This window comes from Oncorhynchus keta, chromosome 35, assembly GCF_023373465.1.
Source record: "Oncorhynchus keta strain PuntledgeMale-10-30-2019 chromosome 35, Oket_V2, whole genome shotgun sequence".
Lineage (NCBI taxonomy): Eukaryota > Metazoa > Chordata > Actinopteri > Salmoniformes > Salmonidae > Oncorhynchus > Oncorhynchus keta.
Window position 1 is genome coordinate 54,766,138 of NC_068455.1, and position 27,952 is coordinate 54,794,089.

Genomic DNA, 27,952 nt, shown 5'->3' on the forward strand with positions numbered 1-27,952 from the left:
TTTTCTATGTGCCATGTCATTTGTGCAAACAAACTTTGGATGACGTCATACTTGTCTAAACAACCATTTATTTTACATTTACAGAGAGATAACTAACCAGAACTAAAAAATACCAAAAAATGTGTTACTTTGCCACCTTCTGGGCAATTGCAGTAGTAACACACAGGTCAGACTCGAGGACGATCAAATGGACACATTTCAGGAATTTTCTTAAAAATACAACACAAACCACTAGCTTCTAAAACAGAGAGGCTCAGAACTGGATAGAGGACAATAAAAAAATGAAAGCAAAGTGGATCAGTAACCACTTACAGGCAATATTTACATCAAAGTAGCGAGCCAGGAAGAACAAAGTATCCCAATACACAGAGAAAAAGACAGGACAGAATAATCAGTGTAAAAGGATTATTTATATACACACAGTGCCTTTGGAAAGTATTCAGACCCCTTGACTTTTTCCACAATTTGTTTACGGTACAGCCTCATTCTATAATGGATTACATTTTTAAAATCCTCAATCTACACACAATACCCCATAACGAAATATTTGCAAATGTATAACAAATAAAAAAACTGAAATACCTTATTTAAATAAGTATTCAGACCCTTTGCTATGAGACTTGTAATTGAGCTCAGATGCATGCTGTTTCCATTGATCATCCTTGAGATGTTTCTACAACTTAATTGGAGTCCACCGGTGGTAAATTCAATTGATTGGATATGATTTGGAAAGGCACACACCTGTCTATATAAAAGGTCCCACAGTTGACAGTGCACGTCAGAGCAAAAACCAAGCCATGAGGTCGAAGGAAATGTCTATAGAGCTCCGACACAGGATTGTGTCGAGGCACAGATCTGGGGAAGGGTACCAAAGAATGTCTGCTGCATTGAAGGTCCAAGAACACAGTGGCCGCCATCATTCTTCAATGGAAGTTTGGAACAAATAAGACTCTTCCTAAAGCTGGCCACCCGGCAAAACCGAGCAATCGGGGGAAAAGGGCCTTGGTCCGGGAGGTGACCCAGAACCCGATGATCACTCTGACAGAGCTCTAGAGGTCCTCTGTGGAGATTGGAGACCCTTCCTGAAGGAAAACCATCTCTGCAGCACTCCACCAATCAGGCCTTTATGGTCGAGTGGCCAGACGGAAGCCACTCCTCAGTAAAAGGCACGACAGCTCACTTGGATTTTGACAAAAGGCACCTAAAGACTCCCTGACAATGAGAAACAAGATTCTCTGGTTTGATGAAACCAAGATTCAACTCTTTGCCCTGAATGCCAAGCGTCACGTCTGGAAGAAACCTGGCACCATCCCTACGGTGAAGAATGGTGGTGGCAGCATCATGCTGTGGGGATGTTTTTCAGCGGCAGGGACTGGGAGGGAAAGATGAACGAGGCAAAGTATAGAGATTAAAAACAACGTAGTAGTGGCTTCGGGACAAGTCTCTGAATGTCCTTGAGTGGCCCAGCCAGAGCGGCTCTTGAACCCAATCGAACATCTCTGGAGAGACCTGAAAATAGCTGTGCAGCAACGCTCCTCATCCAACCTGACAGAGCTTGAGGATCTGCAGAGAAGAATGGGAGAAACTCCCCAAATACAGGCGTGCCAAGCTTGTAGCGGCATACTCGAGTCTAATCACTGCCAAAGGTGCTTCAACAAAGTACCGAGTAAAGGGTGTGAATACTTATGTAAACGTGATATTTCAGTTTGTTATAAATTAGCAAAAATGAATTTTTAAAACTATTTTGCTTTGTCATTATGGGGTATTGTGTACACATTGATGTGGGGGGAAAAAAACATTGAATACATTTTAGAATACGGCTGTAACGTAACAAAACGTGGAAAAAGTTACGGGGCCAGAATACTTTCCGAAGGCACTGTACGTAAAGAAAGATAATGAGAGACATGAGTTGAAGGGAGAAGAGGGCTGTGTAACATTTCTGTTTTCATATCTATTGTGTGCGTTTGAGATTGCAGTCGGCGACTCCAAACTGACTCATCTACAAATCACCTGGCATCCTAAATGACGACCGAGTATGATTTGTAGATCCGTTGTAGTCAATCTCCAACACACCTATAGTACGCAGCAGGGGAGAGGAGACCATAAGAGTTAACTATGTACAGTAGGGGTCGTAGGTTAGAGGTCAGGTTCTAGGCTGAGTCGGTCCTCTTGTAGGTCACCATGCTGTTGACCTTGTGGATGGAGGTGGTGAAGGAGCGCAGGCGAACCTCCTCCGACTGGTCAATGATCTGGGGGCCTGACTCCTCCCACTTTTCCGGCACTTCCAGGTCCTTGTCGGTGTAGACGAGGAGGTCGAAGGCACCTGGGGAGAAGGATCAAGGGTTATCAAGGAACATCAGGCAGCGTGGTGAAATGTCATTAACACCACATGGAAGTGGCTGCAATAATTCAAGGAGAAATGATAGCCTACCAAGTAAACATTGGCTCTTTGCACGTCTCCCTTTGTCGGTATTTACTCATTTTACCTTTATTTAACCAGGCAAGTCAGTGAAGAACAAATTCTTATTTTCAATGATGGCCTAGGAACAGCGGGTTAACTGCCTTGTTCAGGGGCAGAACGACAGATTTTTACCTTGTCAGCTCTGGGATTTGATCTTGCAACCCCACGGTTACTAGTCCAACACCCTAACCACCAGGCTACCTGCCGGCCCATATGCCTTGCCGTGTCAATATTCCCGATCGATTGATTTTGCCACTTGTATGTGCCTCCCGTAGTTAAATACCTTAAACATTATAAGAACAGTGCAAATTAAGTTAACTACTTGACCAGGTATTAGAGGAACAAATAATATAATAATATAATAATAATATATGCCATTTAGCTGACGCTTTTATCCAAAGCGACTTACAGTCATGTGTGCATACATTCTACATATGGGTGATCCCGGGAATCGAACCCACTACCCTGGCGTTACAAGCGCCATGCTCTACCAACTGAGCCACAGAAGGACCACATTGGTGGATTTGGTGGATTTGCATGACACTTCTGTCATTTCTGTTGAGGGAGATTAATCTGGCAAAACATCCTAAAATACCGAAAAACTTCACTGCACGACAGACATTGTGACTGAAAGAGAACATGCCCCCCCCCCATGCATAGCTAAAGTGATGTAAATGGGTCTTTCTATAACCTAGGGTACCAGTGAGGATTTCCTACGCTGGACAACTAGTTACAGCTGTTGATAAATCATTGATAACAATCTGCCAATTTTTTTTCTTGTCATTACATTAATATATAGAGGGGGATCATAGCTTTATTCAATAAAATGCACAAGTTTATTTAAAACCTGTGTAACCCTTTATCATGGTTGGTGTCTTGACATATTTGTCCAAAGTCGTGACACAAAACATGACTTTTCTGTCCTTGCATTTATGTAGTAAGTTATCATATTTTAAGCATGAATCAGTTCAATTAGACATTGAATTTGAACCTAGCTATCAGACAGTTGTTTGTATAGAGATCTCAGAAAGGCAGTATAACCACATAACATTTCATATCTCCTTATGTTACAGGGTGAAAACAGTTTTCACAGGCCCACAAATGCACAATAATAAATGTGATTGCAAAAATGAATGCTTCGAACCGACAGTCATCGTACCTTGATACTTAACTTAAATCGATGCGGTCATTAACGTGGTTCTTCAATAATTACGCACAATACTTGTTGGATGCGCATTTGGTGTCCGGCTGATTAGTTACACCGTGATATTTTCACATCTGACAGTCAAGTGTCAAACAGCTGTAGTGATAGCACATGTGAAAAAAGGTGTTCGCGAGGAACGTCCAGAGTATTTGGCGTCTCATTAGTTATGCCGGCGAAGACAGTGGTGCCTGGATCCACGTCGGATCTAACAGCCTTTGCAAATTGATGTTGATCGTCGGTTGTAGTTATTGTCTGCTTGACTCACAGCGGGGTCCCGTTAAGATTTAACAGAGAGAGCGTCAAGGTAATGTGTTCATGTTTGCATATGTTTTTGTGCCTCGGATGGGACACATGTCCACTGTGCGCAATTGTGGAGGATAGAGTATTCCACAACACCCAAAGCTATTCCTATGAGTTATTCTGGATATAATGACAAATTACATAGCAGTAATGAAGTAACACTACAAACACATTGTGTTTTCCATGTTACACTTGCAATGTTAAACAATTACAAGGGGCTTGACGTAGCCTACTTGAACTTGGAGCTCAGAAATGCAAGTATCTCTTAGGCCTACCATGAAAATCAGACATTTCCTTCATTTAGAGCTTGAAAAGTCCTTGCAATTATTGCGGCCAATGTAAAAGTTCTCCTGCTCCCTTATAATTACAATTAAGTGCTTGAAAAAAAAAATCCCTGAAAGTCCTTCATTTGATTTGCCAATGTCTGTATGAACCTTGCTTAATTAACTTCTTATGGCTTGGGGGCAGTATTTCGACGTCTGGATGAGACGCATGCCCCAAGTAAACTGCCCGTTACTCAGGCTCAGGATGAGTATAACAGAACTGATATGGCAGGCAAAAACCTGAGAAAAATCCATCCAGGAAGTGGGATTGTTTGACATGGGTAGTTTTCAATTGAATGCCTATAGAGTATCTAATGGGTTAGGACCCAGATTGCAGTTCCTATGGCTTCCACTAGATGTCAGTCTTTGGACAAGGTTTCAGGCCTGTTTTCTGAAAAATTAAGAAGAATGAGACCTTTTTGTCAGTAGACTGTAGAAACATGCAGTGCTGGTTTCGCAAGTGACCGAGTGCGCGCCCTTCATTGTTTTTCCTTTCTATTGAATACGCTATTGTCCGGTTTAAATATTATTGATTATTTAGACAATTGACAACCTGAGGATGAATTATAAACATTGTTTGACAAACTTTACCGGTACTATTAGGATGTATTCGTCTGCATGTTTTGACCGCCTTTGAGCCAGTGGATTACTGAAAACAGTTTGGGATATAAAGAGGGACTTTATCGAACAAAACAAACATTTATTGTGTAGCTGGAACTCTTGTGACTTTTGCAATTCCTTTACTTGGTTCTAAAATGTTTGTATACTTTTGTAAGCGGGGCGCTGTCCTCAGATAATCGCAATGTATGCTTTCGCCGTTCATCTTTAAGCCGATGTAGAACCTTTGTATTTTTTTATGAGTGTTTATTATGACCATTTATGTATTTTGAATTTGGCGCTATGCAATTTCACTAGCGGAAGGCCTGCGCCAGAAAGGTTATAGGATGTATAGTCCTAGGCCTGTTGTTGTATAGGTGGAGTTATGGGTCAATTCACTTTTATTCCTCTAAGTACACATGCGGAACTGCATGAAAATCCTTTCACTTTGTGTTTCACAATATTTTTTTATCCCAATGGCACACATTGGCCTCATTATTTCTAGAAGGACCCACATAGGATATTTGTTTCCATCAGGATATTTTCTGGCATACAACGTGTCCGGCAATATTTTGGTTCGTCTGCCTTCTTGTATTTATTTTAATTTTATTATTGGCCAAAAGCAGCCAATTAACGGCTAACGGAAACCCTGGTTCACACACAAACAGTACTCACAGGCAGTCTCCAGCAGGGGTAGGAAGGTGACAGTGGCGGTGATCTGTCTGATGACTGAGCGAATCTCATCCTGGATAGACTTGATGGATTTCTCCCTGGGAGCACTGAGAGAAGAGACACACAAAGTCAACCACACATTTACTCTAAATGTCAAACCATACTGCACTATTGCACCAAGTGGTCAGGCATGACTTAACCTTGTCCTAACTGCAGCGGCATGATAGGAAAAGTCAACATTGGCAAGCGGTGAAATAGCAAATGCAACAAAATTGCCAAAGGGCATAAACGGATTACCTCTTCATAAAAAGTACCCACATTCTCAAAGTATGACACTGTTCCTGGTGGGAAGTACTAGAAGGCTACAAATAGTCCAGTGTGTTCTGAGTAGTGTAGTGTGTGTGTGTGTGGTGGTCAGGTCCACTGCTGGAGTATCCCCCATTACCTGATCTCCTTGGCAGTCTTGTCACACTCAATGTCAAACTGCCACCTCTCCAGCACCTCGTTGGTCTCCAGACATGTGATCACCAGCACCAGCTTCTGCACTGTGCAGTCAAACAGCCACTCTGCAATACAGACAAGTTACACACCAGACTACAGTTAAAAAAAATACAAATAAAAAAGATATACTATGAGGGAATGAAAACAATGATCAATATGGTGAAAACCAATACACATTTTCCCATGGTTGAAGTGCTCAGAAAGTGCCCCTTTGGACCTAAAACGTTGAGGAAATAAAGGGGCTCAAAGTTGACCCATTTTGCACACCCCACGATACATCCAAGTCTTCTTCACTGGAAAATATTAACGGGTGAGTTTAGCACACTTGTTAGTGTGTACCGGTGCTCGTCCAGTCGACGAAAGCCAACATCACCCACGACAAAGAACGGTTGATTGTCAAGGGCAATGAATTCCATTACCTTGGCTTTAATGGATTTTGCCTTTGAGTTGTCTTGCTGAAATGTTCTTACTCTTTCAAATGACTGCTCGACTTGTTGACTGCTCGATCCAAACAGCAGACATTGTGGGCTAGGTTAGGGATACTGTGTTGCAAGTGTAGCGTCATATAGGTATGCACGGCAGCTTTGACATCAGTTAACGTCGGCGTTAAACTAGACATCGGGCCGATACCGATGATGGCATTTTTAGCTAATATCGTCCGATTCCGATATGCTCACCGATATATTGTGCATCCCTAGAAGTTAACCTTTCTAATGATACTTCTTTTATGTCTCAACTCCTCAAATTTCACACAGAGCAGACACCACTAAACCAAGAGTACCAATAAACATTGATTATTGAAAATGTATGCTCTGTTGGTCGGGCGGGGCATTGCGGTAAATGCACAATAAGCATAGAACACAATTAGACTAAACAAAAACATAAAAGCAACATGTAAATTGTTGGTCCAATGTTTCATGAGCTGAAATAAAAGATCCCAGAAATGTTCCATTTCACAAAGCACATTTCTCACGTTTTGTGCACAAATTAGTTTACATCCCTGTAAATGGGCTTTTTTTGTTGCCAAGAATATCCATCCACCTGACAGGTGTGGCATATCAAAAAGCTGATTAAACCGCATGATCATTACACAGGTGCACCCTGTATTGGGGACAGTAAAATACCACTAAAATATGCAGTCTTGTCACAACACAATGCCACAGATGTCTCAAGTTGAGGGAAAGTGCAATTGGTATGCTGACTGCAGGAATGTCCACCAGAGCTGTTGCCTGACCTGAGATTAAATTCACACACTTATCAAGATAACATCCATGGTCATCCGTACTGCCTCTGATCTGGCAGACTCAATAACCACACATGCTTTGTTTCCAAATGATGTCGGAGTGTGCCCCTGGCTAGGTGTGCGGCAGGGCAGGACTGATTTATTTTTCCCGCAATTGCTGCTTTCTGTCCGACTCCCACTCACTACCGCAAGAACTGATCCCAAACCCAACCGCAGTCCCGCAATATTAATGTAGGCGTATGCGACGATGCAGCTCACTTGCCAGCCATGGTTAGCACCCTAATTCAATGTGCAAATATAACCTACAAAACATAGTTAAATAAATAAATGACCCATTAGATTGGGCTATATCAGCGCATACGGTAGGCGTAGTTTGAAGACAACCGAGTAGGAGAGACATGCACTTTCTCTTGAGCTAGCTACGTTTTATAGCCTACCTTTTAGGAGTGAGATGATTTTCAGACTGAGACAAATATGGGTGATCAATATTTATTTAAAGGCAATGTAGTACACTAGCCTAAGCTTGGAACCATAAATGCCCCGTGCCTCTGCGCCCATGCATGCATAGGCAGCCTACCACACATATACTAGGCGCACTTGATCTTGCACGCCCAATTAAAGCCTTGTTCACACTGCAGGCCTTAATGCTCAAATCAGTTGTTTTCCAAATCCTTTTTGGACTACTGGACCACGTGACCAAATCGGATGTGTGTGTTTTCAGACAGCTGTCATTTGCTGGCATGTCTACACTTGTTGTCATAGTAACGATGGGTGTACGAGTAGTGGTGTAGGCTGATTGATGGTGCTCATGCTTCCTGCAGTTATGTAGCAAGCTAAGGTGAAAACTTTGCCTGCCATTGACGTGTCCCAGTTGATTTGAATGTTGACAATCATAGTGTAATAACATGTTTAAAGCCGCAAAAGGATAAGATGATCCAACTTTAAAAACAAATCATTTTTGGCTACCACAGCAGACAACTAGCTAGCTAACTTTCAAAATGTAGACAGTACTTTTGGGTATCAGGGAAACTTTATGGAGTAAAAGGTACATCATTTTCTTTAGGAATGTAAGTGAAGTAAAAGTTACCAAAAATAAAAAAGTACAGCTACCCCCCCCCAAAAAATACTTAAGTAACGTTAGCAGTTTAAAGTATGTTTTACATCACTGCCAATGTGAACAAATAGGTAGGAGACTTAACTTGAAGCCGTGCATTCTGAGTGTGTGAATGATGCAACAATGATGTGCTTTTAATACAACAGGTAACCTTAGGCGAACTCATACAAAGCAGAAAGACTACAGTTTCCAGATAACCCGCGGGACAACAATTATTTTCTTCACAAAATTGTCTCATCTGATCGCCCACTCCCAGCATAAAAAAAATACCGAACGCGACGCAATGATCTCTGTCGAGAACTGCAGGTTCCGCAGCCCTCCAACATTACCCCTGGCCTCCATAAATCAAAACAAGAAAAATGTCCCGTTAATATACGGAGGTTTAAATGACTCAACATTTACTCCAGCAGTATTTTCCTGGGTGACTTTCACTTGAGGCATTTTCCATTAGGGCATCGCTACTTTTACTTCAGAATGACAATTGGATACTATTTTCGGAGTTAAGATCACAGAGATTCCCCAAAAAATAAAAATCGCTGTACTAACTAAAGTAAACGTTCTGTGCATGTGCTAAATTCAACTAAATGGCGTTTATTTCATTCTGTACCTTTGAGTTGAGATACCACGTTGGTCAGGTAGCTCTTCAGCTTGGTGTCAGTAGTGAGTTGAAGGCTCATGTCATACTGGGTGACTCGGGAGAACGTCTCCGGAGGGTAGATCCCTCGCTGGTACAGGATGCTGTTGATACCGAATGCTGCAGGGAGGGAAACCAACGGAACTAGCTAAACGTTTACAACCAACCACACAGGTTAGCTACTTAGCTAAAGTAGCTAGTTAACTTATCTACAAAATACAGAACGTTAACAACTACGATTGAAGCAAAATACATTGACAACGTATGGCCCGTGCACAAATGCGGATGTGGTAGCTGAAAACAATGTTCGCTAGCTTCCACAAAGAAAATCCTCGCCATGTTATTCATGCTTGCATGCCTTACTTTTTTTTTGATCAGTCACAAAAACTGTCCAAATCAAACCAAGTCGGTAAAATACTTACAGAAAAACTCGGCCACAAGCTCAGCGCTTCCTTTCAGGGTAATTCCTTTCAGTGTGCTCGTCATTATTTAACTATTTAGTTTTATCCTTTAATTGTATTGTATTTTCTTGCCAGGTCTTTCTACCCGCTGCTCAGTTTGAAATTTGTTAGCGTTGGACTTCATGCGCATGCGTTTTACCAACGTGTCGCATAGTTGATGACGTTTCAACATTTAATTTTTTTTTTACTCTAGAGGGCGATGTTCACTAGATTTCGAGATTTACAAACTTCTGCAGGTAATTTCTCATCCATGCTGTTATATAAGAAGCCTCCAGACATAGCATATTATGTTATGACAATTACATGATTTTCCAATCAGCAGTTACAACAATAACAAAGCGACTCCCCACCACTGGTTCGGTAAAACTCTGAGGCGAAATGTAATCACTCAAATGTAATCACTCAAATTCACAGACAGTGTATGGATGCAAGGACTGATCATCCATGATATCAACATCATAGTTTTAACCATGTTTTGAGGCTATGCATTGTTTATAAAACAAGCTTATATTTTGAGTTCTGATAAGGACACTTAAACTAAGCTCATTAATCAGTTAATCAATCTTCAAGAACCAATGGGTGCGTATCATTTCATTCATAAATCCAATAATGGATGTAGCAACCGCTTATTGCCCCTTTAACCATTCCATTTTTTTCTCATCACGTTCTGACTCTAGTCTGTTTCAACACTATTCTCCTTCACTGTCTAATTCACAGGCCACTACAAAATCATTATGGCTCGCAGAGTTTGAGGTTTTTACGATCTTCTTCATCATAATTTTTTTTTTTAGAGATAGCAATAGTGCTGCTGGGAAAATATATTTGTAAGTATGAAAGGATCCCATTGCCCTTTGCCCTCTCGCCAGCCTTTGACCACCACTTGTGTCGTTCTTTTCTTCCATTTTACATGAGCTGCGACACACCATCAAGTCAGAAACCATATGTGCAACAATCTCACATTTTTTCCAGCGATAACTATATCATCTGCCAGATGTCACAACACTGTTGAGGAATAATGCCACAACTCAAAATGTGATGTTGTCTATGGAAAAAGCACTTTCTCTTTCCTGGTACTGTAGAAAACGATACAGGCTATAATCCTAAACAGTGAAATCATCTTTTGCACAGTACTCACACGTTGGCCATTGAAACATGCATTATCCCTACCACAGGCATGAGGGTTCTCATTCATCATCCTATCAATAAGTTATGAAAGTTCGGTGAACATCCAGACAAGGGTAAAGAACATAAAAGCCCATCAACTAAATGCAGGGTTTAACAGGTGTAGAATGCACCATAGCAGGGTTGTGTTTGTGTGTAAAATATAGCCTTTCCCCAGTCCTGGTGCTCCCCGGTGTCCCAGAAAAGGTTACCTAGCCTTCGATCAAGTACAGTACAGGAGAAGGAGAGGACCTTGTAAAAACCTCAAGTGTACCAGATGTCTCTCATAGCGTTGAAGAGGCTGCAGACTAGTTGAGGCCTCACACAGGTTAGCTGTGACAAAGATTAATTTTCCAATATGTGGAGGTGTGATGAATTGAGCCAGGAGTTTTTCCTGACCATGTGACTGAATATATGGTCTGGGGTATTTCCTGTTCAGGTCATGTGATCAAGAAAAAAACCTGGTCCTATAGCCTGGCCTGTACATACGCTGAGTATTGCAAACATTCGGAACACCTTCCTAATATTGAGTTGCAAATCCCCTTTTGCCCTCAGAACAGCCACAATTCGTTGGGGCATGGACTCTACAAGGTGTCGAAAGCGTTCCACAGTTGTGTCAAGTTGGCTGGATGTCCTTTGGGTGCTGGACCATTCTTATACACACAGGAAACTGTTGAGTGTGAAAAACCCAGCAGTGCTGCAGTTCTTGACACAAATCGATGCGCCTGGCATCTACTACTATACCCTGTTCAAACGCATTTACATGTTTTATCTTGCCCATTCAACCTCTGAATGGCACACACACAGTTCATGTCTCAATTGTTTCAAGACTTGCAAATCCTTCTTTAACCTGTCTCCTCCCTTTCATCTACACTGATTGAAGTGGATTTAACAAGGGACATCAATAAGGGATCATAGCTTTCACCTGGATTCACCTGGTCAGTTTATGTTGAAAGAGTGGAAAGAGCAGGTTGAACTTAATGTTTTTTATACTCACTGTATATATTTTTTGAACAGGCCCACGAATGCAACAAAGTCCTTCATTCTCACATTTCTGTTTGCATTTGAGCAAAGCCTCTGCTTTAAATGAGCAAAAAAATGTGATAACATTCCAATGATGATCAAAATAAAGGTTGGTGGTCCTCCCTCTGGCCTTGAACAACAGTATTGGCCAAGTGGTGCTTGTGTTTGGTCCAATCCCAGCCCACTGAATAACCAACCAACTGGCTGATTGTGCAATCGAACTGTTCAATAATTGTATCCAAGGACCTCAGCACCAGTGTTACGTTTCACAAAAGAGACTGTGGTTGCTGGCATGAAGTCCTTTCACGAGTAAAAGTTATACTATTTCACAAAAAGCGAAAAGAGTTGCCTTTCTCTTCTCTCTTTTGGGTGTCAGCAACTCTTTTGAATGGCTTACTTGTTTTGAGTCCAGTTCCCAGTACCACTAGGCCTAAACTACTACTATTTTACCATTGTATAAATAGCAACTCACACTCCTGCTCTCAAACACCGCAACAAAACATTATAACAGCACAATTCAAGTATAATAACTCCCCTTTTACATGCAAATGTGGATAATGACAGATTCGCAAAACAAGTACTATTTATTTAATACCATATCAAGTTTGGCCACCGCTTGTTTGTGGATCGAAACGTTAAATTCCCACCAGCACATGGCATGCGAGGTGTTAGGTTTGTGTGCTGATGTTATGCTGTCAACATACTGTATGATGAAGTGTTTGGGGCAAATTCATTCTACCAGGTCTTAGCAGATAGCGAGGGAGAGAGAGGACAGATTCTATCCCTTTAGTGACAGATGTGTACACTTACCCTCCTGGCACTTTGCCTGTGTTCCCTAGTGTTCCATAAGCAACAGCTGGAGATTAACACACACACACACACACACACACACACACACACACACACACACGCACGCACGCACGCACGCACGCACGCACGCACGCACGCACACACACACACACACACACACACACACACACACACACACACACACACACACCCAATGCTTTATTATGTCATATACACGCACACACACCACAGGATGTTTATGCTCGGCCTATAGCCCTGGCAGAGATGTGTATGTGTGTCAGCTAACATTCCTCTGATTAATGATGGTCACTAGATACGATTCAGTGTCGGATTGTTAATGTCCTATAAGGTCTCTCTTTTCAAACAAGCTTTGTTAAACACAGGATAGTGATGGCATACACAAAGTATGTGTTTACTGTTTACTGTTTAATGTTAACCCCAGCTAACAATTCTAGGGTGAGAGAATGTTTTTGTAATGTTACCGGTAATGTTCCCCTAATTTTTGAGTGTCCAGTTTTCCATTCGGGGAACATGCTATCTATGCTAGCAAAACAATTCCGAGAACTTTTTTTCTGAGCATGTTTTGGTGTTAAAGTTAGAACATTCCCTTCATGTCAAGCAGAACTTATCTGGAACGCGGTTACAATATTCTTAGAATATGCAACATTAACGTCCCCAGACACATTTTATGGGCCGTTGCAAGAACAACCCGTTGTCCATCTTTCTGTGGGCCAGGAGAATATTCCATCAACGTCACATCAAACGTACACAGAGCACGGATGCCATGTTCCCCAGAATATAAGATCTGAATGTTCTGAACACGTTTCACGAGAACGTTGCTAGAATACTCATGTGTCCAGTTTCCTGAGGGTCAGGAGAATATTCCATCAATGTCCCACCAAACGTACATTGAACACACACACACTGTAACTATCCGATCGCGCTCCCTTTCTCTTCCATTTTCTCCTCACTGTCCACTCGTGCTCCGTCCCCACACTCTCCTCCCCAGTGAAACCACTTGCAGTCGATGGTTCCAGACCTTCTCCTTCTCCAGCCCACGTTACGTCTCGACCTTGCCTTTCCTGTCACGGTGCACAGCGGCACAGCTGTGTTTTCGCACAGGACCAGTCAGAGGGCAGCCGGCTCACTGTCTATATGAGACGCTGTGACTCTGCTGTGGAGAGGCCTGCTGAGTTCATAGAGCCAATCTAGCATGTTTGTTTTTTTTAGTCTTCATTTCTGGGGTCTGCTAGAATGAACTGTGGGAGGATGATCCAGTAACTTTCCATTTGCTGTCTGTCTGTGCTTGCCTGCCTGCCGGCAGCTCTCTCGCTCTCTTCTCCTAATCTACCTATCCATCTCAGTCAGCCTTATCATCAGAAGGCTTTCCTCCAGCCAGGGCCCATTTCCCAGGATGCACCAATGTTGTTGTTGTTTTTTTTACACCCGTATAGTCGGTTAGCCTGATGATTACGCTGAGCCCATAAATCAGTCGACGGTCACTGTAAACGTTGAATACTCATGACAAACACACGCTGTGTTGTGCTTGTGTGGGTACGAGGAGGAGTGTGTGTGTGTGTGCGTGCGCGCGTGTGTGTGCGCACGCAAGCATTTGCGTATGCGTGTGTTTGCATGAGTGTGTGCATGCGTGCGGATGTGTGTGTGTGTTTGTTTCGCTCCCTGGCTTTGGCACAACTGCCCCGTTGCATACATCCAGCCCTTGCAGCCCTGACGCAACCAATAACACAACTCATCTGGTCTTGTTTATCCCTGCTGTGTGTGGATGCGTATTAGTAGATTCCCTCTCGTTTTGGAATTGCAAAATAGCCACTCCGCTGAAAACACGGACGGGTACTGGGAAAGTTTGTGTTGAACCACGGACCGCAATCCAACACCAAACATAGGCCATATTGGTAGTGGAATGAAGCAAAACTGTTCAAGAAAGCATCGTATGAGATTGTGTATGTGTTTATATTTATGGGCATTTGAATGTGTTTCATGTTCCATTACATGTCAAGCATCAGACCAGTACGTCAGACACACATCTGCAGATCCATCATGCCCAGGGGCCCATGCACAGGCACAGACAGACACACGCACACTTGAACAGTCCTGTGTTATCTTTAACATTGTAGCGCACCTTTGCCGTGTATACTATCCAATCAGAGAGGCCATAAATTGAGGTAAAAAAAACTATTTTTAACAGGGTTTATGTGTGGTGAAAGAGAGTCAGTGTGCCTGGGTGAAAACAGTGCTCATTCATCGAGTGTCAAAGGTTGTGTGTGTGTGTGTGTTGAGGCTCACTGATTACATCCCGAGCTCAGCTAGCTCACTTAATACACCTCCACCTGGACCAGAATGCAGCATGGCAGCTAAAAATAGACCCAGCGGCCACAGTGGGCTTCCTTTGTGTGAGGTGGGGATCTTGTTAAAAGCAGGGATGAGTTACCTCATATGGTCCCCGCTCTGACCCTCTTCTGCCACGCGCCACTTCAGAGAAAGGAAAAGGAGACTGTTTATATACAGTGCCAGTCAAAAGTTTGGACACACCTCCTCATTCAATGATTTTCCTTAATTTGTACTATTTTCTACATTGTAGAAAGACATCAAAACTATGAAATAACACATATGGAATCATGTAGTAACCAAAAAAGTGTTAAACAAATAGAAAAAATATATTATATTTGAGATTCTTCAAAGTACCCACCCTTTGCCTTGATGACAGCTTTGCACACTCTTGGCATTCTCTCAACCAGCTTCATGAGGCAATCACCTGAACCACCACTTGAAATGAAGACCCAGAGTTACCTTTGCTGCAGAGGATATGTTCATTAGAGTTACCGAGGGAGCGTGATATATTTTTTTAATGGTTGGTCCAGCCCCTTCTTGGGGCTCTATTTTAACAACCCTAATGCAATTGTAAATCTTGTGGTAGGGCTATAGGTCTGGGTGTGTGTCAAAAATATTTGAGCTATTTTCATTGTTGGAATGAGAAAGCGCAATAGCTTGTGGTGGCGCCAAAGGCCTGGGTTTTGATAAGTAAATCAATTATATATAAGGGCACAAGGTGAGACCCAGATGCAGACACAGATGGTTAGAGTCTTTGATGTGTATTTAATCCAAAAGCAGTAAGCAAGAGAATGGTCGTGGACAGGTTAAAGGTCAAAACCAGATTCTACCAAGAAGGTAGAAGAGTGGCAGACAGGCTCGATGTCAGGGTAGGCAGAAGGGTCAGGCAGGCGGGTAGGGAGTCCATTAAAAAACAGGCAAGGGTCAAAACTGTGAAGACTAGAAAAAGAGAATAGAAAATCCTTGATGAATCTGGCCAGATTAGACTAAAATGTAGCTTTTTGGCCATCAAGGAAAACACGATGTCTGGTGCAAACCCAACACCTCTCATCACCCCGAGAAGCATGGTGGTGGAAGCAGCATGCTGTGGGGATGTTTTTCATCGGCAGGGACTGGGAAACTGGTACGAATTGAAGGAATGATGGATGACGCAAAATACAGGGAAATTCTTGAGGGAAACCTGTTTCAGTCTTCCAGAGATTTGAGACTGGGATGGAGGTTCACCTTCCAGCAGGACAATGACCCTAAGCATACTGCTAAAGCAACACCAGAGGGGTTTAAGGGGAAATATTGAAATGTCTTTCAATAGCCTAGTCAAAGCCCAGACCTCAATCCAATTGAGAATCTGTGGTATGACTTAAAGATTGCTGTACACCAGCAGAACCCATCCAACTTGAAGGAGCTGGAGCAGTTTTGCCTTGAAGAATGGGCAAAAATCCCAGTGGCTAGACGTGCCAAGCTTATAGAGACACACCCCAAGAGACTTGCAGCTGTAATTGCTGCAAAAGGTGGCTCTACAAAGTACTTCCTTTGGGCGGGTGAATAGTTATACACGCTCAAATGTTCCGTTTTTTGTCTTATTTGTTGTTTGGTTCACACAAAAAAAATGTTTGCTTCTTCAAAGAGGTAGACATATTGTGTAAATCAAATCATACAACCCCCCCAAAAATCTATTTTAATTCCAGGTTGTTAAGCCAACAAAATAGGAAAAATGCCAAGGGGGGGGGGGGATACTTTCGCAAGCCACTGTAGCCGAGGCCGACCATTGATGGGGTGTTATAGGAATTAATCATTTGAATAGCCTATGTTTGGAGGAGCGTGTCTTTGGTAACCAGGCAAGAGTCGCTCTTTGAAAATGGGGACACCTGAATGGAGTAGCTTATGCACTGCAGGTGAATTGTGAATACTGCAACAGCATAATAGCCAAAGCCTCCATATAGAAGGAGGATAGGCTACTTGGCTAATGCATGGCCAGGATAAGAAATACAATGCATTCGGAAAGTATTCAGACCCATTGACTTTTTGTTACATTTTGTTACGCTACAGCTTTATTCTAAAATTGATTAAATCGTTTTTTTCCCCCCTCATCAATCTACACACAATACCCCATAATGACAAATCAAAAACAGGGTTTTAGAAATGTTTGCTAATTTATAAAAAACAAGAAAGTGCAATATCACATAACATAAATATTCAGACACTTCACTCGGTATTTTGTTTGGGCACCTTTGGGAGTGATTACAGCCTCGACTCTTCTTGGGTATAACACTACAAGCTTGGCACAACTGTATTTGGGGAGCTTCTCCCATTCTTCTCTGCAGATCCTCTCAAGCTCTGTCAGGATAGATGTTCGATCGGGTTCAAGTCCAGGCTCTGTTTGGGCCACTCAAGGACATTCAGAGACCTGTCCCAAAGCCACTCATACGTTGTCTTGGCTGTGTGCTTCAAAAGGTGTCCTGTTGGAAGGTGAACCTTCGCCCCAGTCGGAGGTTCTGAGTGCTCTGGAGCAGGTTTTCATCAAGGATCTCTCTGTACTTTACTCCATTCATCTTTCCCTCGATCCTGACTAGTCTTCCAGTTAATGCCACTGAAAAACATCCCCACAGCGTGATGCTGCCACCACCATGCTTCACCATAGGGATGGTGTCAGGTGACTCTTGGCATTGAGGTCAAAGAGTTCAATCTTGGTTTCATCAGACCAGAGAATCTTGTTTCTCATGGTCTGAGAGTCCTTTAGGTGCCTTTTGGCAAACTCCAAGCGGGCTGTCATGTACCTTTTACTGAGGAGTGGCTTCCGCCTGGCCACTCCACCATAAAGGCCTGATTGGTGGAGTGCTGCAGAGATGGTTGTCATTCTGGAAGTTTCTCCCATCTCCACAGAGGAACTTTGGAGCTCTGTGAGAATGACCATCGGGTTCTTGATCACCTCCCTGACCAAGGCCATTCTCCCCCGATTGCTCAGTTTGGCCAGGCAGCCAGCTCTAGGAAGAGTCTTGGTGGTTCCAAACTTCTTATATTTAAGAATGGTGGAGGCCACTGTGGTCTTGGGGACCTTCAATGCTGCAGAATTGTTTTTGTACCACCCAGATCTGTGCCTTGACACTATCCTGTCTCAGAGCTCTACGGACAATTCCTTCAACCACATTGCTTGGTTTTTGCTCTGACATGCTGTGGGACCTTCTATAGACAGGTATGTGCCTTTCAAAATCTTTCCAATCAGTTAAATTTACCACAGGTGGACTCCAATCAAGTTGTAGAAACATCTCAAGGATGATCAATGGAAACCGGATGTACCTCTCATAGCAAAGGGTCTGAATACTTAAGTAAAGGTATTTCTGTATTGAATTTTTTTGCAAAAATTTCTAAAAACCTGTTTTCCCTTTGTCATTATGGGGTATTGTGTGTAGATTGAGTTTTTATTTAATCCATTTTAGAATATGGCTGTAACTTAACAAAATGTGGGATCTGAATACTTCCCGAATGCACTGTACACCAGACGCATTTCTGTTGAACCTGCTTTCGTTATAGTAATTTAAGGGTAGCCCATAAGGGCTTCTTTTTTGATCAAATGAAACAGAAAACAAGCAATTGTTACAGGAAAATACTTCAGCGCTGGCGCCAGGGTTTAAAAACAGAAGAGCGCCAGCTTTAATAAATCGAAATTGCAAATGAGTTTAAAATTGACAAGTGCGCTGGCTAAACTGCAGCCAAACATTTTTTTAACCTTTATTTAACTAGGGAAGTCAGTTAAAGAACAAAATTCGTATTTTCAATGACGGCCAAGGAACAGTAGGTTGACCGCCTTGTTCATTGGCAAAACGACATATTTTTACATTGTCGGCTCGGGGATTCAATCTCGCAACCTTTCGCTTACTAGTCCAATGCTTTAACCACTAGGCTACCTGCCACCCACATAGAGCCCTTGGTCTCTTCCTCTGCTTCTTCCTCTCCTTTTTGGGATTTCAACACCTCAGTGTGTATTTTGCCGAAGAACAGTATTCTTCCCTGCAGGCTCTCTCTCTATCTCTCATTTAAGGGCTTTATTGGCATGGGAAACATTAACAGTAAACATTACACTCACAGAAGTTCAAAAATAATAAAGACATTTCAAATGTCATATGTCTATTTACAGTGTCGTAAAGATGTGCAAATGGTTAAAGTACAAAAAGGAAAATAAACAAATATGGGTTGAATTTACAATGGTGTTTGTTCTTCACTGGTTGCCCTTTTCTTGTGGCGAGAGGTCACAAATATTGCTACTGTTATGGCACACTGTGGTACTTCACCCAGTAGATATGGGAGTTTATTTGGGGTTTTGTTTTGGGTTTGTTTTCAAATGATTTGTGGATCTGTGTAATCTGAGGGAAATATGTGTCTCTAATATGGTCATACATTGGGCAGGAGGTTAGGAAGTGCAGCTCAGTTTCCACCTCATTTTGTGGGCAGTGAGCACATAGCCTGTCTTCTCTTGAGAGCCTTTCTCAATAGCAAGAGCCTGTACATAGAGTCTGTACATAGTCAAAGCTTTCCTTAAGTTTGTTTCAGTCACAGTGGTCAGGTATTCTGCCACTGTGTACTCTCTGTTAAGGCCCAAATAGCATTCTAGTTTGCTCAGTTGTTTTGTTAAGTCTTTCCAATGTGTCAAGTAATTATCTTTTTGTTTTCTCATGATTTGGTTGGTTCTAATTGTTTTCCTGTCCTGGGGCTCTGTGGGGTGTGTTTGTGTTTGTGAACAGAGCCCCAGGACCAGCTTGCTTAGGGGACTCTTCTCCAGGTTAATTTCTCTGTAGGTAATTGCTTTATTATGGAAGGTTTGGGTATCGATTCCTTTTAGGTGGTTGTAGAATTTAACGTCTCTTTTCTGGATTTAGATCATTAGCGGGTATCGGCCTAATTCTGATCTGCATGCATTATTTGGTGTTTTACGTTGTACATTGAAGATATTTTGCAGAATTCTGCATGCAGAGTCTCAGTTTCGTGTTTGCCCCATTTTGTGAATTCTTGGTTGGTGAGCGGACCCCAGACTTCACAAACCATAAAAAGCAATGGGTTCTATAACTGATTCAAGTATTTTTAGCTAGATCCTAATTGGTATGTCGAATTTTATGTTCCCTTTGATGGCATAGAAGGCCCTTCTTGCCTTGTCTCTCAGCTCGTTCACAGCTATGTGGAAGTTACCTGTGGCTCTGATGTTTAGGCTGAGGTATGCATCATTTTTTGTGTGCTCTAAGGCAAGATGGAATTTGTATTTCTGGTCCTGGCAACTGGACCTTTTTTCAAACACCATTATTCTTTATCTTACTGAGATTTACTGCCAGGGCCCAGGTGTGGCAGAATCTGTGCAGAAGATCTACAGTAGGTGCTGCTGTAGGCCCTCCTTGGTTGGTGACAGAAGCACCAGATCATCAGCAAACAGTAGACATTTGACTTCATATTCTAGTAGGGTGAGGCCGGGTGCTGCAGACCGTTCTAGTGCCCTCACCAATTCGATGATATATGTTGAAGAGGGTGGGGCTCAAGCTGCATCCCTGTCTCACCCCACGGCCTTGTGGAAAGAAGTGTGTGTGTTTTTTGCCAATTTTAACTGCACACTTTTTGTTTGTGTATATGGATTTTATAATGTCTTATGTATTTCCCCCAACACCACTTTCCATCAATTTGTATAGCAGACATGCCAAATTGAGTCAGTCTTTTTTTCAATCAACAAAACATGAGAACACTTTGCCTTTGTTTTGGTAAAGTAATTTGGTAAAAAGCCAATTTGACATCTGCTCAGTACATTGTTTTCACTGAGGAAATGTACGAACCTGCTGTTAATGATAATGCAGAGGATTTCCCCAAGGTTGCTGTTGATGCACATTCCACAGTAGTTATTGGGGGCAAATATGTCTCCACTTTTGTGGATTGGGATGATCAGTCCTTGGTTCCAAATATTGGGGAAGATGCCAGAGCTAAGGGTGATGTTAAAGAGTTTAAGTATTGCCAATTGGAATTTGTTGTCTGTATATTTTATAATGTCATTGAGGATACCATCAACACGACAGCACTTTTTGCATTGAAGGGTTGTGTTTTGTCCTGTAGTTCATGCAATGTAATTGGAGAATCCAGTGGGATTTTTATTTGATCATGTATATGTTTTTGCTAGTAGTTCTTTGTTATAGAGCCAAAAAGATTGGAGAAGTGGTTTACCCATACATCTCCATTTTGGATAGATAACTCTTCGTGTTGTTATTTGTTTAGTGTTTTCCAATTTTCCCAGAAGTGATTAGAGTCTATGGATTATTCAATTACATTGAGCTGATTTCTGACGTGCTGTTCCTTCTTTTTCCGTAGTGTATTTTTGTATTGTTTTAGTGATTCGCAATAGTGAAGGTGTAAACTCAGGTTTTCTGAGTCTCTATGTTTTTGGTTGGGTAGGTTTCTCAATTTCTTTCTCAGGTTTCTTGAATTCTTCATCAAACCATTTGTCATTGTTGTTCATTTTCTTCGGCTTTCTGTTAGATTTGTTTCTGATTTGCTAAGGAAGCTGAGAGGTCAAATATACTGTTTAGATTTTCTACTGCCATGTTTACACCTTCACTATTACAGTGGAATGTTTTGTCCAGGAAGTTGTCTAAAAAGGGATTGAATTTGTTGCTGCCTAATTGTTTTTTGGTAGGTTTCCACACTACATTCCTTCCATCTATAGCATTTATTAATATTATTCAGTTCCTTTGGCTTTGATGCCTCATGATTGAGTATTGCTCTGTTCAAATAAACTGTGATTCTGATAGGGGTATCAGTGGGCTGACGTGAACACTCTGAGAGACTCTGGGTTGAGGTCAGTGATAAATTAGTCTATAGTACTACTGCCAAGAGATGAGCTATAGATGTACCTACCATAGGAGGCCCCTCAAAGACTTCCATTGACTATGTACATACCCAGCGTGCGACAGAGCTGCAGGAGTTTGTCCCCCTGTGTGCTGAGGGTGTCAGTTTCTTGTCCAGTTCTGGCATTTAGGTCGCCACAGACTAGTACATGTCCCTGGGCCTTAAAATGATTGATTTCCCCCTCCAGGATGGTGAAGCTGTCTTCATTAAAGTATGGGGATTCTACTGGGGGGATATAGGTAGCACAAAGGAGGACATTTGTCTCTGTTACACTCTCTCTCACTCTCCCCTTTTCTCTCTCTCTCTCGCTCTCTTTCACAGCCTCTCATTCTCCTTATCTCTCCAGTTCTCCCGTCAGTCTGCACGGTTTGAGCTAGCGCAGCAGCCCCCTATCTTCGTGTGACACGTCCACTGTGTGCCTCTGAGGCTTCGAGTGAGAACGGGGAATGAGAGGAGCAATGGGAGTTGAAAATGGATCCCTCCGCAGATGGCAGGTAAACCCGTGGGAACCACACTCACCGATGCCCAGGCTGCATCCATCAAGCCAATAAATCCCAAATGGGAAACCTGGGAGAGAGGCGGACCATTCCAGTCCCGGGACCAGCACCCTGTTTCTCTCACTTGCAGAGACAGACACAAGGTTCACTCTAGGTTCACTGTATGGGAGCGGTTAGAGTGGTTAGAACTGTGTATGGAGGAAAAGTGAGAGGGAGAGAGTGAGGTAGAGAGTGAGGGAGAGAAAGGGTAGAAAGAGGGGGGGGGGGAGAGAGGTAGAGATAGAAAAGGGGGAGGGAGAGGAAGTGAGACGTAGAGAGAGTCTGGTTTACAGGCTAGGTTAACTGAGCGACATCTGTCCAGTGGTATGACCTTTCACCTCTGTGAGCTGATAGGGGTCACAGACAGGAAGTGCTGCCTGGGTCAGTGGTGTTGAGTGAGGGGTGGAAACCGTTCTACCACAAACACATATTCTATGTACCCGTTATGGTCTTTAAAAGATGCAGCCTGGGATCTTATGCACAACAAATTCGTAACATATTGTACAAATTAGATGAATAACATATCATACGAATTGCATTTGTTATTTTGTTATTTATTACGTAACATATCATACGAAATGGATGACGTAGTACACAATTGGATGACGTAGTACACAATTGGATGACGTAGTACACAATTGGATGACGTAGTACACAATTGGATGAGGTAGTACACAATTGGATGACGTAGTATACAAAAAACGGGGACCAGTTTTTGCTCGTGAGCACCACTTTTAAAACTACCGTCTGAAATTATACAAAAGTTCTTGAGCACCATTAAAAGAGAGACGGAGAGAAGTGAGTGAGAATAAGAGACAGAGAGAGGAGGTGGGAGATGAATCAAAAGTGACAGGGAGGGGAAACGAGAGAAACTGTAGGACGAGAGGGCAAACAGCAAACTGAGTGAACAAACCCAAGTCTCCACACTAATTCCAATCAAATAAGAGAACCGATGACAACCTCGACAGTACTGTTTGTATGTGTCACAGTGGAGCTGCGGTGTGCGGCGACGTCACACTGACCCGCACGCCACAGGAACGGTTCAAATTTACGACGTGGTAACACCATGTACACAAACCACAACTACCGCTCTTTTATTTTGGCAAGGTCGGGTCCTGGGGCTCCCGCTGGTTCTGCAGGATACTTTGTTGTATATATCACTCTCTGTGTGTATGCTGCCTACCCTGGCGACCGTCATGCAGGCAGCGACTCACATATTTCCCCTGCTGACTCATCACTTTTCCCCTCTCATTTCACGTCCTCCGTCTTTTTCTCCTCAATCCTTTCTTTCTCTCTCTTCTCCTCTCCTTACCTGTTATTACTTGCTCTACCATCTTGTCATTTCAATTCAGCTGTCTTACCCCTCTCCTCTAGCCCCTCTCCTCTAGCCCATCTCCTCTAGTCCCTCTCCTCGAGTCCCTCTCCTCGAGTCCCTCTCCTCTAGTCCCTCTCCTCCAGCCCCTCTTCTCTAACCCCTCTCCTCTAGCCCCTCTCCTCTAACCCATCTCCTCTAGCCTCTCTCCTCTAACCTCTCTTCTCTAGCCCCTCTCCTCTAACCCCTCTAGCCCCTCTCCTCTAGCCCCTCTCCCCTCCAGCCCCTCTCCTCTAACCCATCTCCTCTAGCCCCTCTCATCTAGCTCCTCTCCTCTAACCCATCTCTCCTAGCCCCTCTTCTCTAGCCCCTCCCCCTCCAGCCCCTCTCCTCCTGCCCCTCTCCTCTCACCCCTCTCCTCTAAACCCTCTTCTCTAGCCCCTCACCTCTAACCCCTCTAGCCCCTCTCCTCCAGCCCTCTCCTCCAGCCCCTCTCCTCTAGCCCCTCTCATCTAGCCCCTCTCCTCTAGCCCCTCTTCTCCAGCCCCTCTCCTCCAACCCCTCTCCTCTAGCCCCTCTCCTCTAGCCCCTCTCCTCTAACCCCTCTCCTCTAACCCCTCTAGCCCCTCTCCTCTAGCCCCTCTCCTCCAGCCCCTCTCCTCTAACCCATCTCCTCTAGCCCCTCTCCTCTAGCTCCTCTCCTCTAACCCATCTCCTCTAGCCCCTCTTCTCTAGCCCCTCTACTCCAGCCCCTCTCCTCAAGCCCCTCTCCTCTCACCCCTCTCCTCTAACCCATCTCCTCTAGCCCCTCTCCTCTAAACCCTCTTCTCTAGCCCCTCTCCTCTAACCCCTCTAGCCCCTCTCCTCTAGCCCTCTCCTATAGCCCTCTCCTCCAGCCCCTCTCCTCCAGCCCCTCTCCTCTAGCCCCTCTCATCTAGCCCCTCTCCTCTAGCCCCTCTTCTCCAGCCCCTCTCCTCCAACCCCTCTCCTCTAGCCCCTCTCCTCTAGCCCCTCTCCTCTAACCCCTCTCCTCTAGCTTATTTTCTCTAGCCCCTCTCCTCGAGCCCCTCTCCTCAAGTCCCTCTCCTCTAGCCCCTCTCCTCTAACCCCTCTCCTCTAGCCCCTCTCCTCTAACCCCTCTCCCCCAGCCCCTCTTCTCCAACCCCTCTCCTCCAGCCCCTCCTCTCTAGCCCATGTCCTCCAACTCCTCTCCTCTAGCCCCTCTCCTCCAGCCCCTCTCCTCTAACCCCTCTTCTCTAGTTCATCTCCTCAAACCCCTCTCCTCTCCTCTAGCCCCTCTCCTCTAACCCCTCTTCTCTAGCTCCTCTCCTCTAACCCCTCTCCTCTAGGCTCTCTCCTCCGATCCCTCTCCTCTAGCCCCTTTTCCCTACCCCTCTCCTCCAGCCCCTCTCCTCTAACCCCTCTTCTCTAGCTCATCTCCTCTAACCCCTCTCCTCTACTCTAGCCCCTCTCCTCTAACCCCTCTCCTCTAACTCCTCTTCTCTAGCTCCTCTCCTCTAACCCCTCTCCTCTAGCCCCTCTTTCCCAGCCCCTCTCCTCCAACCCCTCTTCTCTAGCTCCTCGCCTCTAACCCCTCTCCTCTAGCCCCTCTCCTCTAACCCCTCTCCTCTCCTCTAGCCGCTCTCCTCTAACCCCTCTCCTCTCCTCTAGCCCCTCTCCTCTAACCCCTCTCCTCTCCTCTAGCCCCTCCTCTCTAACCCATCTCTTCTCCTCTAGCACCTCTCCTCTCCTCTAGCCCCTCTCCTCTAACCCCTCTCTTCTCCTCTAACCCCTCTCCTCTTCTCTCCTCTAACCCCTCTCCTCTAGCCCCTCTCCTCTAACCCCTCTCCTCTCCTCTAGCCCCTCTCCTCTAACCCCTCTCTTCTCCTCTAACCCCTCTCCTCTCCTCTAACCCCTCTCCTCTAGCCCCTCTCCTCTAACCCCTCTCCTCTCCTCTAGCCCCTCTCCTCTAACCCCTCTCTTCTCCTCTAGCCCCTGTCCTGCACATTTGCTTTTCTTTCCTCCCACTTCTTGTTTCTTTTCCATCATTTCCATCCTCTCTTCTCCCTCCTGCTGCTGGAGTGGAATCAGGAGCTCAGGACCGACCTGGAGCTCCAGACATCTCTACTCAGCCAGGAACAGTTCTCTCTCTCTCTCTCACTCTCTTTCTCTTACCCCTCTTTCTCGCTGTTCTCTCTCCTTCTTTCTCTCACCACCTCTTTCTCTCTGCCTCTCTTTCACGGGGGCCCATGCTTGTTTATTTGTTCTACTTTGTGTTTATTTGTTACACTAAGAGAGAGAAAAGGAGAGAGAAAGGAAAGAAAGAGAGAGAAAGAGAGAGGTCCTGAGATGCAGACATTTTTGAAGAGGAGAACAGAAGACCCAGACCAAAGGGAAACACTTGGCCAAGAGCCAGTAGTAGACTGTACACTCCAGCCTTCAATAGTGACCCTGAAACGTTTCCCCTATAAATCAATGTATCTCTCTCTCTCCTCTGCCTTTAAGTTATGTGTAAAAAAAAGTAGGTGGCTTTATCATGTCTAAAGCTAGACATGTGACAAGGTGCAGCTTTTCAGAGTCTTGCTTTGGAACTCACCGTGATGACTCTCCTGTGGGGACTGCTGGCGAAGGGTATCGCCCTAATTCATTGTACGCAGAGAGAAAACAGGTCTTGTTGATCCAGTCCTTCGAGCCAACTGGATAACACATTAAGCACTTGCCATACTAACTGGGGCTGTGCGCGTGGCCAAAAGAAACCACCCTGAAATAACAACACAAGCCGTCTAATCGCATGGCCGCGTTGGCCTGAGCCGAGCGCTAACTTATTTATTAACCAGTCAACTTGGTTTAGGATATTGGGTATTATTTCGACAGGTTGGTGATTTTAGTTTTGAGCTTTGAGTTCCCGAGACAGCGTGTGACATAATGAATCAATGGAGTCCATGTGTGTTAGTGTGTGTAGCAATCCTACCTGTTTTTCCAACACAAGAGCCCTGTTCTCTGCCCAATGTCTGTCCGGATATGCTAAGAGGTCAAAGGTCAAATTTGGCCAAACGGTCCTCCAATCCGACCACAGTGAGCTTCTCCCTGAAGCTACTGAATCGTCTCGCTCGTCTCCCCTTCCTCTCCTCCTCATCTTTCACTCATTTGCCCTGTCTTTTTCCGTCCATTTCGTCCTCACTGACTTGGTCAGATTCTTATCGCCTTCCTCCCTCACACCTTCTCTTGATGTGAGATTACAAACCAGACATTACATGACTTAATAACATCTTTGGCTTGTCGTTTGCTGCTGGAAACGCCGTACTCTTGTTTTTTCCGGCTGTGCTTATTGCTCCAGCAGCATTTGCGACGCAATCGCCTCAGCTGTGTTGTGTGTTGGGGAGAGGAGAGGAGGCGAAGACAAAGACGAGACGAGGGAGATGAAACAACTGAACCTGTAAACCTTAGATCAGATAACACCGGCATGGGTGTCCACTTAGCAGGCATGCCTTTCCCTCAACACCTGAGGGGCCAGCCAGACTGTCTGGAGAGAAACAGGCTATATTTCTAAACACTGCAGTCCGTCCTTTTCTTCGCCGCGATCAGCACTCTCGTAAGGTGTCAAGCCACGTCGCTTTCTGCTGCCGTCTCTGTGTCCATCTTCCTTGCTGCTTACGCGCCGAAACCCCGAAAAAAATCTTGTTTTAATAAAGCTGAATGTAATAGAGTGAGTAGGTCTATTGGGGAAATAACTACCTCACCGTTGGCTTTTTAAAAGTCATGGAACACTGATCTTTATTTCAGCAATCGAATTTTGTATTGGGAAAAAAAAGGCTGACGATGCTCGATTTTGGCTGTCTCGACAAAGACTCCATTGCAAGTCGCACCTCCGGGTCCCCCCCCCCCTTTCTCTCCGTCAACCTCTCGGTGACAGGTGAGACTTTTCATGCGTTTGTTCTCGTCCACCACCGTAGCAACACGAGCATAGCCAAAACAGTGATTCTATCAGGGAAGGGAACTAAGCATGCCTGGATTCACCAGAGCACGAGCAAAGGGGGCCTTTACATTCAGCCGCGTCGGTGCGCTGTCTCGTCTGTGCTGGGGCATGTCTGACATGCTAACAAAGCAACAGGGAGTTGGCTGGGACAGCAGCCCAACGATAGAGGTGATAAAACAAGCATCATTTCCTCATTGCGTCTCATTAAAACACCCTTTACAGAGTTGGTCTACACCCTCTCACATTATAATATCATAGCCATATTGACAACGCCATGCGGAAATAATGACATTGTAAGAGCTCGGACAATCCATATCCCAAGTTTACCACCGTTTCCACTTGATTGTCTGCTCCTGACTAGAACAGTACACTTCTTAAGTTCTCCCCCTTTTCAAATGGAGATGA

The 27,952-nt window shown here is 44.2% G+C and overlaps 1 protein-coding gene across 1 annotated transcript; it reads right to left on the reverse strand.

Annotated features, from left to right (window-relative positions):
* Window positions 1–51: 51 nt before the first annotated feature.
* Window positions 52–9,643, reverse strand: LOC118368635 (mitotic spindle assembly checkpoint protein MAD2A). The gene is made up of 5 exons (XM_035752900.2): window positions 9,472–9,643; window positions 9,023–9,169; window positions 6,003–6,123; window positions 5,561–5,664; window positions 52–2,323 (listed from the first exon to the last, which is right to left on the reverse strand). Exons 1-5 carry the CDS (start codon window positions 9,533–9,535, stop codon window positions 2,151–2,153), a joined length of 609 nt encoding a protein of 202 aa, XP_035608793.1. The 5' UTR covers window positions 9,536–9,643; the 3' UTR covers window positions 52–2,150.
* Window positions 9,644–27,952: the final 18,309 nt, after the last annotated feature.